Source organism: Myotis davidii, unplaced genomic scaffold (genome assembly GCF_000327345.1).
Source record: "Myotis davidii unplaced genomic scaffold, ASM32734v1 scaffold134, whole genome shotgun sequence".
In the NCBI taxonomy this organism is placed as follows: Eukaryota; Metazoa; Chordata; class Mammalia; order Chiroptera; family Vespertilionidae; genus Myotis; species Myotis davidii.
The window spans coordinates 5,099,861-5,114,628 of NW_006288853.1; the positions used below are offsets into that span (position 1 = coordinate 5,099,861).

General features: G+C 38.2%; 1 protein-coding gene across 5 annotated transcripts in view; it reads right to left on the reverse strand.

Annotated features, from left to right (window-relative positions):
* The window catches only part of MICU1 (mitochondrial calcium uptake 1), a 169,835-nt gene that overhangs the window by 64,496 nt on the left and 90,571 nt on the right, over window positions 1-14,768 (reverse strand). For all 5 annotated transcript variants that reach the window (XM_015562142.1, XM_006760956.2, XM_006760958.2 and 2 more), the window contains 2 exons: window positions 9,190-9,272; window positions 5,304-5,501 (listed from right to left, as the gene is read on the reverse strand). In XM_015562142.1, coding sequence (XP_015417628.1) covers window positions 5,304-5,501; window positions 9,190-9,272 — 281 coding nt within the window. The remainder of the gene's footprint in view (window positions 1-5,303; window positions 5,502-9,189; window positions 9,273-14,768) is intronic.

Consider the following 14,768-nt stretch of genomic DNA (forward strand, 5'->3'; position numbering starts at 1 on the left):
AAGGTTTGAAGCTCAACCACTGTGCAACACTGGCCTAGCCTCCATGGACACTTTAATCATGTAGTTATAATATTTTTAAAGTTCCTTAATATTTAACTTATATTAATCCTTTTATTTTTTTGCTCTACTCTTATTGACAGATGAGAATAATTAGCATAGTTCTTTATGTCTCACTTTTACCTTTCTTCCTGACTGAACAAATCTATTTAATTTTAATATTTTTTTCTTGAAGGCTGGGTGACTATCTATGTTATCCTTTGAATTATATCTAATTTGCCTTCAGATAATTGATAGTCACGCCTTTTTAAAATGTGATAATCTGGTTACGCAATAAGCATATGAATCCCAAAACTTATTAAAAAATCATGCTGCAGACTAGAATTCTGTTAGATGATACTATTTCAGTTTCCTTGTTTTGTATTCTATAGTTGGCTTCTTCATTCTTGTATAAATTAGTTTTTGCTTTTCTTTGACATAATGACATTTTTGTCACTTCCCCTCCCCCCCAAATTAAAATTAATCATAATCTTTCAAAGAGTTCTCAATTACCTTTCATTTTTGACTGACATCTTACTGTGGCAGTCCTCAGGAAACCGATGAATATATTAACTAGAATTAGAGATGGCACCTGTCTTCAAGGAACTCAACTCAAGTTCTCGTAGACTTAGATGGAGTTTTTAATAACTTCCAAATATATTTTCTAAAAAACAACTGTGTATTCTTAAGTCATTCCTTCAAACTTATGTTTTCTGAGTTCCCAAATAGAGAATTAAGGGTAGAATAAAACAAATCTAACCAGAATTAAGAGCATTAAAACATTTTTATAAAGCTAACAAGCTAATGATTCTTATGAAAAGAAATGGCTGGTTTAGGTATCTTTTAAACACAAAAGAATAGTGTATTTCTTCTTAGTCATAACACTCAAGTTGAGGAACAAACTAAGTAGAAACAATGGTGTTGAAGAAGTCTATTGATATTCAAGAAATTTGGTCTTTTTCTGTTCCTAAATTTCAGAACATTTTTTCTTTAGAGTTCCAAATAAGTAACAAACAGAAATCTCATCTCAGACTAAAAGTAATAATATATATTATTCACACACACACACACACACACACACACATATATATCTATCTAATATGTTAAGTGTCCCTCCTACCATCCAACTGGTCACTATGACATGCACTGACAACCAGGGGGGAGATGCTCAACCCAGGAGCTGCTGAGCTGCAGTGACTTGGCAGTGGAGGTTCTCAGGTGACACACCCCGAAACCAGAGAGGAGGGAGCCAGATTCCTCATGGAGCTGTGCAATTTCACCTTCAGCCATCGGCTATGTTGTTGCTGGGGCACTGTCACCCCGAATCTGGTTTACTGAACACTTGTGTTTGCGTTCCACACCCTGTACGACAATAACTTTGCATAGTGCCCTCTCCCACTCGGGACCCCTAGGGGGATGTCGGAGAGCCAATTTCGGCCGGATCCCTGCAGGCCAGGCCGAGGGGCCCCACCTGCTGGAGGGACCCTTCTCACTCCACAGATGCTGGGGAGGGACTGCAGGAGATTGGCTCCAGGGCATGTCTGGCCTGTCTTGCCCAATCCCACCCTGCTGGCTACCTTCTAATTAATTTCCTTTCAATGTGCACAAATCCGTGCACTGGGTTACTAGTAATTAGATAAAGAATAGAAAATAATTCATTCTGAAAGACTGAAGTTGGAATCCGGACTCAACCATTTAATAGCTCTGTGACTTTATCTTTCTGAGTTTCAGTTTCTACAGCTGTGACATGGGTATAAAACCAACGGCTGGAATTAAAACAAAGAAGGAATATAATATATGTAAATTGCCTGGCTCGTAGTAGGCATTCAGTAAATATGTTCATGGACATTTCCCTCTTTCCTGACTCATCTGGAAATTAAATTTGACAGATAAATGGTATTCTTTTCACTCTCAAAGCTACTGTGGTGAGAAAAAAAAATAACTAAATGAAACTATAAATCTCCTTGATTTAAAATTTTAAAGTAGGTAAGTAAAGAAATAAAACCAGTAAGAAATAGAAAGAATGATGAAATTATAAAACCCATATGAAAGCTAATAGTAATCATTTCTAATTTCCTTTTGACTGTGATGATGACATAATTCACATTTAATGAGGGGGGAAATTACCTAAACTTTGAAAAGTAAAATTAAAAGTGTTTCATAAAAACAAAAATTGCTCTATTTTCCAGATGTCTTATGAGAAAACTATTTTTAAAATGAAAGTAAGGCTTTTTGGTCATTTATCTGAAAAGACCTGTTTAAGTGCCCACTATATGCCAACTACCACACTAAATGGCAGAGGGTATACAAGAAAAGGTGAATGAATACTTATTAAAGGCATAGTATATGCCCGGTGGTATATTAGTTTGCTAGGGCTGCCTACCACCAAATGGGTGACTTAATAGCAATTTGTTTTTTCACAGTTCTGGCAGCTGGAAGTCTAAGGTGCCAGCAGGGTTGGTTTCCTCTGAGGCCTCTCTTCTTGGCTTGCAGTTGGCTGCCCTCCTGCTGTCTCCTCACATAGTTCTCCCTCTGTGCATGCTCACCCCTGGTGTCTCCCTGTGTGAGTCCAAATTTCCTCTTCTTATAAGGACACCAGTAGGATTGGATTAGGGCCTACTCTAAAGGCCTCATTTTAACTTAACCATTTCTTTAAAGGTCTGTCAACAAGTATAGTCACATTCTGAGGTACCGGGAGTTAAGGGTTTCAACATAAGAATTCTGGGGGAACATAATCCAGCCAGTAAGAAACACCATCTCACTTAAACATTGTCCTGAGGAGCTAGGCTCTAAGAGAATAAATAACGCATCAAATGTCACATAGCCAGTAAGTGGTGGAAATAAAATTTTAATCAAGGTCTCATTATGAGAACATCAAAATCTATGCTCTTTTTGCTATTCACACTTTCTCAAAAAATTACAAATCTAGTTGGGAAGACATAATAGGTTTTATTGATAAGGAGCCACTTATTCACTGGACTTGTGCTATTATGGAACAAATTCAGGATTAATAAACATTTATAGAATATTTATTACATGTTAGGCTGTGTTCTTTCACAAAAGAGTCAATTGACTCCATTACACGAGGAATTGCTGACTGGCAAACAATAACAGTCCCGGTACATCTTGGCCCAAAGCCTACAGATGATGCTAAGCCAACAGCTTTCTAGAATAAGTATTTTAGATATGGCTGTTTAGTAAATCTCTTTTCTTCTGCATTTAGGTGTAGGCTATGTGCAGGTACATATGTGTGAAATCCTGGATCTGCTTTATAATATTCTACCAAATTGGCAATCTGTACAACCTACAGGGGGCTTTCATCTGGATAGCATCTCAGGGTGAAAGACAAAAGCCTCAGGCTCTGTCTCTTGAGACTCCCACTTGTATGTCTAGGAATGAATGTTAGGCTAGATTGTGGCACCTGCTCCATGCTCTGAATGACCCTGAATTGCTGTTTAAAGTACTATTCTAGTTTGTGTTTTATTCTCTAACTACATTTTATGGATCTATACTCTGTGTTAAATTGTAATTACATAATCAATAAGTTAAATAATTTACATTCCCAGATTATAACGTTTCCAAAGAAGAAAACTCCAGGTATGCACATCAGGGGCCAAGGCATATGTCTAGAATTCTAATACATACCAACTCTGCCTATACTGTGTTATCTCTTATCACAACTAGAGAATCAGTAGTGAAAATTGTGAAAATTTAAAAATTATCCTGAGATATTAAAGGTATTACTGTGAGGTTGGTGATTATTCATTGTAAGAGAGCTTTTGAGCCTCAACACAACTCAAAATTGAATGCAGGAGTAAAATTCCTGTGTGAAAGATGTCCTCCCTCTACCAGCAGGAAAGAAACAAAGAATAGCAACTGTAGAAAAATAGCTAACATATATGGGGAGAGTAAAGGACGGTAAGAATTATTTTAACAAGGTCCGTTTTACAGATTTCTCTCAACTTAGACTCACTTTCTCTGGTGATAAGAATGCAAACTTCATAAAGGCAGGTCGCCCTTCTTTGTTTAACCCAGCAGATAAACACTTAGGCCTAGCTGCTTCTCCGGGTCTTTCATTATCATGTGGGGGTTTCTCATGCATATGTAAAATCTGATTTTTGTATATATGTATATCACTTATTATAGGTGCTCAAGGAGGCTGAGTTGTAGAAATCCATTACTTTTTTTGTGTGTGTGCTCAAATAAACTTTAATTACACAAATAATTATTTTTGCTAAACCCAGTCCTCTTTCTCCCTGAGAGACATTTAGTTGCATCACCATCATAAAGATAGAATAAGATGGAGCCACAGGGTCAAACAGAGAAATACATATTTCACATACATGCTCATCCCACCAGGTTTTCCTCAACTCCTAATACTGCTTTAGGTTAAGTGTATTCTACTGCCAAGGTTGGGGTGGGAGGGTGAGGGCTTGGATCTGAGCAGGCCCAAAAATGTACTGTGCAAGACCTCTGTCTCTCTCCTCCCTCTGGAAGTTCCAACTGTAGCAGAAATGAAGCTAGAACTTCTCAAGAATAAAGTTTCCAGCATGAATGCCCTTGATATCCCCCAAGTGTCTCCTTCCCTTTGGAAGTGGCTGTAACTGGCCCGATGATTACTAGGGATTGACCAGGTGTCAGAGGTACGCAGATTAAGGCAGATGGACTCATGGTGGGGACAGCTTCAGTTGTGTGGGGCTGAGTCCAGCTTTGAGGTACTGAGGAAGGAGGGCTCTGTTCTCACTCTGAAAGTCAGTAAAGCATTTCCCGAGAGAGCCAGAGCCCAGACTCTGTATGAGCTTTAGAGAAAGGGCCAAGTCACCGAACCACTCCTCCAGCCAGAGGCAGAAAAGATTTACTGTGGAGAGACTCACTAGAGCACCAAGAACAAACAGAAGTTACACATGGGCAAAAGGAGAGAAAGGTATCATAGTGATGATAAATCCAAGCAAAGCTGAAAGGTAAGACCCCAGGACTGAATACAGGGACCCAGCTCTGACCCTGCATTTCTTTTTCCTCAAACTGAGTATCCAAAGACAACTTCTGCTTTTAGGCCCAGAACTAGCTGACTCCAAGACATTTCACAGATCACATGATTTCCAACCTGCTGTCAGACAGTAAATCACTGATACAGTTCAAAGCAATCAGTTCTCCCAGCTGGAGATAGATGGAAAGAATGCCAATAATGCAGGCCCTCCCACCCCAGCGGCTCTCTGTGTACATGGGATAGACAGTGCCCGATCCCCTGAAGTCCAGGAAATACCTACCTCTAGCTTCAAAACATCATGCTGAAGTTTACGCTGAAATTCGAGGAAGTTTTTGATTGTCAGCTTCCCTTTGAGATCAGCTCCAAAAAAGTAGGTTGTGAGGGCTGAACACAAGCCAGACTTGAGGGTGTTACCAGTAGTAGGACGATCTCTGTGACGCATACCCATACTGGTTTGGGAGCGAATGATGCTCTGAACCTAAAGAGAAGCAAACCCCCATCCAGAAAAACATTACAAAGTGAAAAATTAGAGAAAAGTAGGGAAAATAACGGCCTATTGATTGTTTAGTCTTTGCCTTCACTGTGCTACAATTCTTTCTTTTATTTTACTTTACTTAAAAAAATCTTTATTATAGATTTTTGAAAGTATTATAGATGTCTTCTAGCCCAGACTAGCTCTCCACCCCATGCTCACAACAATCCTATGAGAGAAGGCCTATGATTATCCTTATTTCACAGATGAGAAATTTGGGGCACATAGAGTTAAACAATTTGCTCAAAGTCAAGTAGCAGCACCAGGACTCTAACACAGATGCCTGATACTTTTATAATTGGGACCCACCTAAAAATATCTCTTCAGAAAAGAATATTTATTTGTTTTGAGGTTCAAAACATCTCTCACAATAAATAATCACTAACCTCACAGCAATACTTTCCTTTTCTCTGGATAATTTAAAAAATTCCACAATTTTGACTACTGATTCTCTAGTTGTGAAGAGTGACAGCACAGTTATAGGCAAATAAATACTTAACATCTAAGAGAGATAACATTTATTAGAATGATATATGAAAATGCAAAACTGGTATGAAATAACTCTCCAAGAAAACATGGGGAATTAGTTCAATCTCTGAGAAGTTTTAAAAGCGCTTTTTGAGAAAGGATAACTTTGGGGACTAAAACTATGGCTTAATGATACATATAAAGAGTTTTTGAGGTAAGTCAGTAATTGCTATAGCTTTTTTGCCTCCACTAGTTCCTGCAGTTTTTTCTACCTCTTTACAAGCTAAAAAACACAGCTATTCAGAACAACTAAAATTTGATACATAAGGGTAAATAATAAAGATATGTTACAGAAATAAACAATATATATATAGCCTTGACGTTTAAATAGCCAAATTAGAAAAGGGTAATACTTAAACTTGATTTGTAACAACAAATTTTACCTTAGTTAAATGTTTTGTATTTTACTTGTTATCTATGACCATAAAAATATTTATTTAAGACAACTTAAAAGTATCAGGCTCTATAAAGGGTGGAAGAGTATAATGGAAAGACTAGTCAGGAGACACGGGGTCTGATTCTTTTACTCTGTAGTGAGAGTAGAATTTGTGTAAATCATTTAACCTCTTTAAGCCTTATTTTTTCATTGTTCGCAGAGCACATTATCGCTGTCTTCTAACTCTAGGTTAATATCATAAATGGTTTTGATTACGATTTTTTCTGGGTTCATATTTTATTTATGTAAATAAGATTGGTTGGCATTTTTATTCATTGACTGATTTTAGATGGAGAGGAAGGGAGAAATAGATAGAGAAACATCAAGTTGTTGTTCCACTTATTTATGCATTCATTGGCTGATTCTCGTATGTGCCCTAACTGGGGATTAAACCCACAACCTTGTTGTATTGGAATGACACTCTAACCAACTGAGCTACCCGGCCAGGGCCCAGATTGGTTGACATTTGTTTCTCAGGCACATGGAGACTTAAAAGCCAGGTATGTAACAGATTTTAAAATTATTTAAGTTGAAGTTTTTTAGACTTTCTCCTTATTTTTTTAAATATGATTTTTATTGACTTTACAAAGAGAGGAAGGGAAAAAAAAAGAAGGAGAAACATCAATGTTGAGAGTGAGACACTGACTGGCTGCCTCCTGTGCACCCCTGACTGGGGATCGAGCCCACAACTGGGACATGTGCCCTGACTAGGAATTGAACCAGTGGCCTCGGTGGATGGGTTGACGCTCAACCACTGATCAACACTGGCTGGGCATAGTTTTTTAGACTTTAAATTGAAATACAGGATAATCAGAAAAGTGCTTCTTCTATTTGAAGGCAATACATAATTCATTTTACTTAAGTGAGAACTAAAGAATTTTCCAATAGCAGTGAACCAGTACTGAATTAGTGTTAGAACCTACCATGATTTAAATTTTGTTTGTGGCTATAAATATTATAGCTTATAGCCCTGCTGTTGTGGAAGCTGTAAGTTAGCTTCAAAAGTGTGGTGCTGAGAGTATTCGTATATGTGACTGGGAAAAAAATGTGTTTAGGGAAAATTAACTAATGCTACAGCATCTTCATTAACTATTAACAATAACATAGTCCAAATACTGTCACACTTATGTGTAAACTATTAATAACTATGAGTATTCTTTCACTAAAAGCTTTACTGAAAATTACATATCACTAGATTTGTGTGTGTATGTGTGTGTGTGTGAGAGAGAGATATTAAGTGAAAAATATCCAGAAATAAGCAATTCATAAGTTTTTAAAAATATATTCTTTATTGCTTTCAGAGAGGAAGGGAGAGAGAGATAGAAACATCAACGATGAGAGAGAATCATTGATTGGCTGCCTCCTGCATGCCCCCCACTGGAGACCGAGCCTGCAACCCAGGCATATGCCCTTGACCGGAATTGAACTTGGGACCCTTTGGTCCGCAGGCCGATGCTCTATCCACTGAGCCAAACCAGCTAGGGTGCAATTCGTAAGTTTTAAATTGCATGCCATTCTGGGTAGTGTGATGAAATCTCTGGCCGTCCTGCTTCATCCCACTTGGGATGTGAACCATCCCTTTGTCCAGCATATATATGCTCTATCTGATACCCACCCATTAGTCACTTAGTAGCCATCTCAGTTATCAGATCTGTTGTCACGGTATCACAATGCCTGTGTTCAAGTAGTCCTTATTTTACTTAATAGCCCCAAAGCACAGGAGTGCGGTGTGGACAATTAGGATATGCCAAAGAGAAGCCACAGGTGTATCTATGTTTAGGAAAAATCACAATATGTATAGAGTTTGGTACAATCCAAAGCAGCAGGCATCCACTGGGGGTCTTGGAACATTTCTCCCTTGGATAAGGGAGGACTATTCGATGCAGATATAATACATAGGACAACTATGGCAGAAAGAATGGAGAAGGGGTAAATGGTGTGTGGTGGCAGTTCCCACATTTTATGTGACATAGTAAAATATGAATTCTAAGTAGACTGTATACTTAAGAGTGTAGGATGGCCCCACTGGTGTGGCTCAGTGGTTGAGCACTGACCCATGAACCAAGAGGTCACAGGTTCGATTTCTAGTCAGAGCACATGCCTGTCCTGGGGGCTCGATCCAGAAGGGGTTATGCAGGAGGCAGCTCACTTATGTTTCTCTCTCATTGATGTTTCTATCTCTCTATCTTTCTTCCTTCCTCTCTTTCTCTAAACAATCAATAAAAACATATTTTTAAAAATGTATGATGGACATAGGGTGCAAATTTGAATAAATATCTCTAGGTATTTTAAAATATTTGTCTCTGTGCATTTCTTACTTGCCATTCATCCTTGTATTCTGAAACTGTCTAGCAAAGAGTAGCTGTTTGATAAATGTGGCCTGAATATATGATTGAATATCCATAACTTAGCCTCTCAGCATTATAGTTTAATTCATTGGGAAATCAGAGCAATCTTGACCTTAATCGTATACTCAAATAATTCCTTATGTTTAGAGTTACAACAAGAAAACCCACATGTTAAAAGTTAGTAGTTTTGAAAAATGATACATTAGGTACTTCAAAAATTGGGTAGCATCTGAATCTACTGACCAAGGCCAAGGTAACTCCAAAGCACATGAAACTGGGTTAAATAAGAATGTATTTAAAGGAACTTTCCAGGAAAACTTGCCTGTTCAAACTCCTCCATGTCTACTTCTCCATCTCCATTCAAGTCGAACATCTTGAAGGCAATTTCAAAATTTCTCTGAGGAGCTGCAAGTAGAAAGGAAGAAAAGAAGTATAGAAAGGAAGAAGAGAGAGAGGGAGGAAAAAGAAAAATATTTTAGATGGCATTGACAAAAAAAAATCAGTCCTTTAAGAAAAACAGATGAACAGTAAAAAATAATATCAAGTCACAGAATACCAATGTATTTATCTAGATCAACCTTTTTGTGACACTCCTTAAAACCAAAAGAGAATTTTAGCATAGCCAGTAAAGACTGCACTTGTCTATCTTTGTGTTTGAATATTCTCTTAAATACGTCTGCTTTGCTTTCTTAGACACAATCCTCTTAGCTGTGTAATACTAATGTTGTTGCTCTGTTACTTAAATATAGTATCATTTGCCTGGGCATGAAAGTCTGTCTGGAGTGAGACATATTGCTGCAAAGAAGTTGAAACGCTCTTTGTCTTGCTTTCTAGCCTCTCCATTTTAAGTACAAGGAGAAGTTCAGTGGATGTCATTCTGCCAACAGGTTACTATCTGTACCGCTTTACTCATTATCACGATAGCTCTGTGGTAAGGCAGGAAAATACTGTATACTGTTAGCTGTTCAGCCCCCTATTTCAACCATGTCAGCTGGGTAGACAAATTACTGAGTAAAATATACTTAAATGTTAAATTTATGCTAAACTTTAGATCCTGAAAATATGGTATATTTTCTTTCCCTTAGGTGAATGATGAAAGCTCTTGAAGACTTTCTTATTGTTCCTAGATCAATGAAAACATAATGTACTTATGCATTAGAATAATATATAAATACAACAGCCCTCTTTCCTCACCATGCTAAATGTTCTGATAGCCCTAGCCAGGTTTCTCAATGGTTAGAGCGTTGGCCTGCAGACTGAAGAGTCATGAGTTTGATTCGGGTCAAGGGTATGTAACCTGGTTGCAGGCTTAATACCCAACCACTTACAGGAGGCAACCAATCCATGTATCTCTCATATGTTGATGTTTCCTCTCTCTCTGTCTCTTCCCCTCCCTTCCATTCACTCTAAAAAAAAAAAAATCAATGGAAAAATATCCTTGGGTAGAGATTAACAACAAAAAATGTTCTGATAAAGAAAACTTCCTTTGGTGCTTCAAATTTATACAGCTGTAGAGAACAAACCAAAATAAAATATCCTCATACTATTGAAGTTAATTTTCAGCTAATATAACTTTCACTAAAAAAAATTAAAGATTATATGTAGACAAAAAAAAGGGAAAATGAGCTTAGGACATTATGCATAGTTGTAGAAAGTCCACCTTCCCATCTTAGTGAGGAATTTGTCAACAGAAAAGTGAACTTCTAGTCTTAAATTCCAGTTTCAGCTCGATAGCCAGTGAGGGTGGCAAGCTCCTGGTTTTTAGTTCCATGGGTAAATGATGTGCCTGTCCACTTCCAATTGCCTGCTTCACCTGATAATGGCCTGCAACTGGTTTGCTCTTCTTTAGGCCACAAGTACAATTACTAAGAAGGATGCAGCCGGGGAATTAGATTTTTATATTATTCACTGCTGCCTCTTAAATTTTCCCTACCCGTCTAGATGCTATCCTTTACTGAAGAGTTACTATGTGCCAAACACTGAGCTGGAAAATTTACAGCGGTTGAGAATCTGATACTGCACTCTCAATCCTGCAAGGCTTTATTTCTTTATATTTTAGTTAGAGGAGGAAATTGTGCTCAAAATCATACAGCAAATACGTGACGGAATTGGCAAGTGAACCTAGGTCAAGGCTGACTCCAAAGCCCATAATGCTCCCCGGCTTCCAATATGAAGGAAGACAGTAGTACTTATAATAACAAACTCACTGTTTATTCTGATATATTCTGACTTAGAAAAAAACAACAAACGTGACTCACTGGTTACATCAATCTCTGCAACAGCTGAGAGTTATAAGTAGTTCATCTCAAAGACATACCTGATATCAAAAAAACACTGCATATGCCATGCCCAGCAGTTTAGACTTGGCTGCACTAACTGGAGACCTATAGGCAACATTAGATTCTCAGACAGGACTGTCAAATGTTTTAAAAAATTCTGAATATGAATTTCTTTAGAGAGGAATACACTCTCCTATTCTTCCCAGTGTCTCACATTTGGCCCACTTCACTCACACACATTATCTGCTTACTCCTTGCAGATACCTGAGACTATAATAACTGCAAACAATATGAAGCCACTGAAAGTTTTAAGCAGAGGCGTGACACAATCAAGCAGGCAGTGATGAAGGACTTCTCTGGCTACAGTGGAGGATGAGTTGGAAAACAAGAGGCATCTGCAGAGAAGACCATTGAAAGTCTTATAAATGTTAAAAATAGGCTTGAGCTGATGGCAATGGTAGTAGAGAGGAGAAAACAAATTTGAAACAGCAAGGCAGAAATTATACAACTTGATTATAACCAGCTATGATGAGTTGAGAGTGAAAAAGGATGAGGGCATGACTGGCTTAGGCTACTGGGTAGCTTGCACATCATTAACCAAGAGATATAAGAGATGGAAAAGGTTTGAGAAATAAAATGAGTTCAGATCAGACCTGCTGAATTCAGGGGGTCAACAGCATATTCAGATGAAAATGTTCAGGAGGTAGTTAAAAGAGAGGGTCTAAAGCTGAGAGTTATTAGCATAAGTGTGGTGAACTGCAAAGAGCCTGAAGTGGAGTTGCCCAAGGAGGACTGAAGGTTGAGGAGGATAAAGAAAGGGTAGAACGCAGTTGAAAGAGAACAGAAAGGAAGGAGTGACAGAGGAGGTGGCATCACAACATCAGGAGGAATACAGTCCAAATGAATAGAAATGGAAAAAATTTGGCAAGAGCCAGTCAGTATGTTGCTACCTATGAATTAAAGCAGCATTTTCATTCCTATCTCCACTAATTACAGAGGCTACAGAGTACTAAAAATTTTAGCTTTATCATAATTGTCCTATTAGTTCTGTGAAGGCATGTGCCCGTATCATTTAAATGACTGAATGAGTTCCTCTAGCAAGTCATAGTTCATATGTCCTCTTACAATTAGTATACAATTGAGTTTACCAAACAAAGTGCACCCTGTACAGCTTTAGGGTTCTTTATCTTTTTATCCTGGCTTACCTACTTTCAAACAGAGTATCTGCTTTATGTGGAGCTACTCAGAGTGTTTAGTAAAGTGCATGTGCTGACATTCTGGAGGCTGGGCCCTATGCACTTGTCACTGATAAGGCAAGTCAAGGCAGCAGCTTGCACCTTCTCATTTAGGCTTTACCCGGCCATCAGGGAACGTCCTTCCCAGTGTAGTTCTCTCAGCCTATTCAGTCTTCATCTGCTGATCATGTCCAAGTATTTAAGATAAACAAGCCAAAACTCAGCTTGCTTTAAGGGAATATGCTCACAGGAATAGCCCGTTAGGCAATTCTCTTGAACTTCCCAGTCTCCTCTTAAATGTAGGCCTCAGAATGATTCTGAGACCCAGCTGTTCTGGAAAGCTTTCCAGGGCCTTGTGTATTCACTAACAACCTATTTCCACAGAAAGGTACTGAGAAAGGAATTCTGTTGAATCCCAGGCTACTTACAGAGAGAACAGTGAAGCTTTCCCCTCCCCGTGTTAACAACATATCTACCTCCACGCAGTGATCCCAAAACGATCGTAACCTATGTAAGAACTGATTAAAACAATAAAATTCCATGCAAAGTTCATTACTATACAGCTTTTACTCAGAATTCCACAACAATCTTTGCTATAGGAAATGGATATACAATAGGGTCTGTTCTAGTTAAGTATCATTTTTACATTACTCTATAGTAACAATAACAACTCTAGACTGTTCTTTGAAGCACAGATTTTTCTACTTTGCTCTTTAATAGAAAATGCAGAGTAGGACTCTAATTTTGGCTCTTCCAACAATATAATGAGTCATTATATCTTAAATTTTTTTTTGGTAGTACTGATAGAATGAATAGGTTAGACCTGGCCAGTGTGGCTCAGTTGGCAACAAAAGGCAAAGGTTCAATTTCTTGTCAGGGCACATACCTAGGTTGCTGATTAAATCCCCAGTCCAGGTCAGGGCAAGTGATTGATGTTTCTCTCTCACATCTATCTCTCTCTCCCCCTCCCTGTCTCTCTAAAAATCAATGAAAATGTCCTCAAGTGAAGATTTTTTAAAAAAGAGGATAGGTTAGATTCTTATTTTCTGTTGGTTAGATGCTCCCAATGATGGGGGGTGGGGGGGGGGAGAGACTTATAATCTAATAGATAGAGCATCTGAATTAATCTGAAAGATAGTCATATTATTTTGAAAATCTGAAATACATACACGTATAGGAATAGAGGGTTAAGTTTTGTATATGGGAACAGAGGGTTAAGTTCGTATATGGGAACAGAGGGTTAAGTTTTTCTCTTTTCTAAGTTTCATTTCTCAGGCTGGTGCATTTGCGTACTCCCTTTAATCATGAGCAAAGTGATTGAGGACGTGATTCATTTCTGGACAATGTACACTGTACCTAGCAAGCAAGCAGAACTGTTAAGCATGGTCAGGCCAACACCACAGGAGCCAAGACATCATCTCATCGCCTGACAACCAAGAACAATAGTTGAATTCTGCTACCCCCAGGACTGAATGTAATTGCATTCTGTTCCCAACCTCACCCCAGTCCATTTTCCCTATATAATCGCGTCCCCTGCACCTTGCTGTAAGACAGGTTTTGGATGCTTGTAAGCTCCCTGTCTTCTTGTTTGGCTGGCCCTCTCAATAAATGCTTTCTATGAGCCAACCCTGCCTCCATTATGGGGCATTGCGAAGGCAGCCCTGAGCCCACCTGGGGGTTTCCCCGTAACACCGTCACAGAATTCCTACCTGCACCATTTCTGTTTTAAAATGATGCTGTAGGACAAATGAGGTAATTAATATGCAATATCAGAGAACTCTGAATTAGGAAAATACTTTAGAACATAATGAACTTCTAGTCAATGATCAACCTCACTACTGAATTTCTAAGGATGATCACATAGCCTTTGATTATTTCTAAGAGGAAGGTCATCACTTCTGAAGTCTAACCATGGTTGGGATTATTAATTGAGCTTTTTATCTCATGTAGAGCCCAAATCCAAACGTGTGCAGCTCTTACACATCTCATAGTTTAATTTTTTAGAGAAATAAAAAGTATATCCACTTCCTCACTTATTTGATAGCTCTCTAAGTACATAAAAACATATTCTCGTGTGTCTATTAAGTTTCTCAGAGCTTACTTCCAGGCTTCAACATCCTAATAGCCTTCCTTTGGGGTACTTCAGATAACTAATGACTCCCATAAGCACAGTATCCTAAATATAGTTAATTGTGGAATGAGTTATCCTTTCTACAAATAACAGGACACATACACTTTTTCTTTTGCCAAAATAAAATAAGACATGTATGTTTTGACTCACCGATACGTGTGAATATTTCCCTATGCTAATGAATCTCTGCCTTACATATATTAAGTGCTACACTGAATTTCATTGCAAAATTTATTGTAATCTGTTCAGGAGGCAA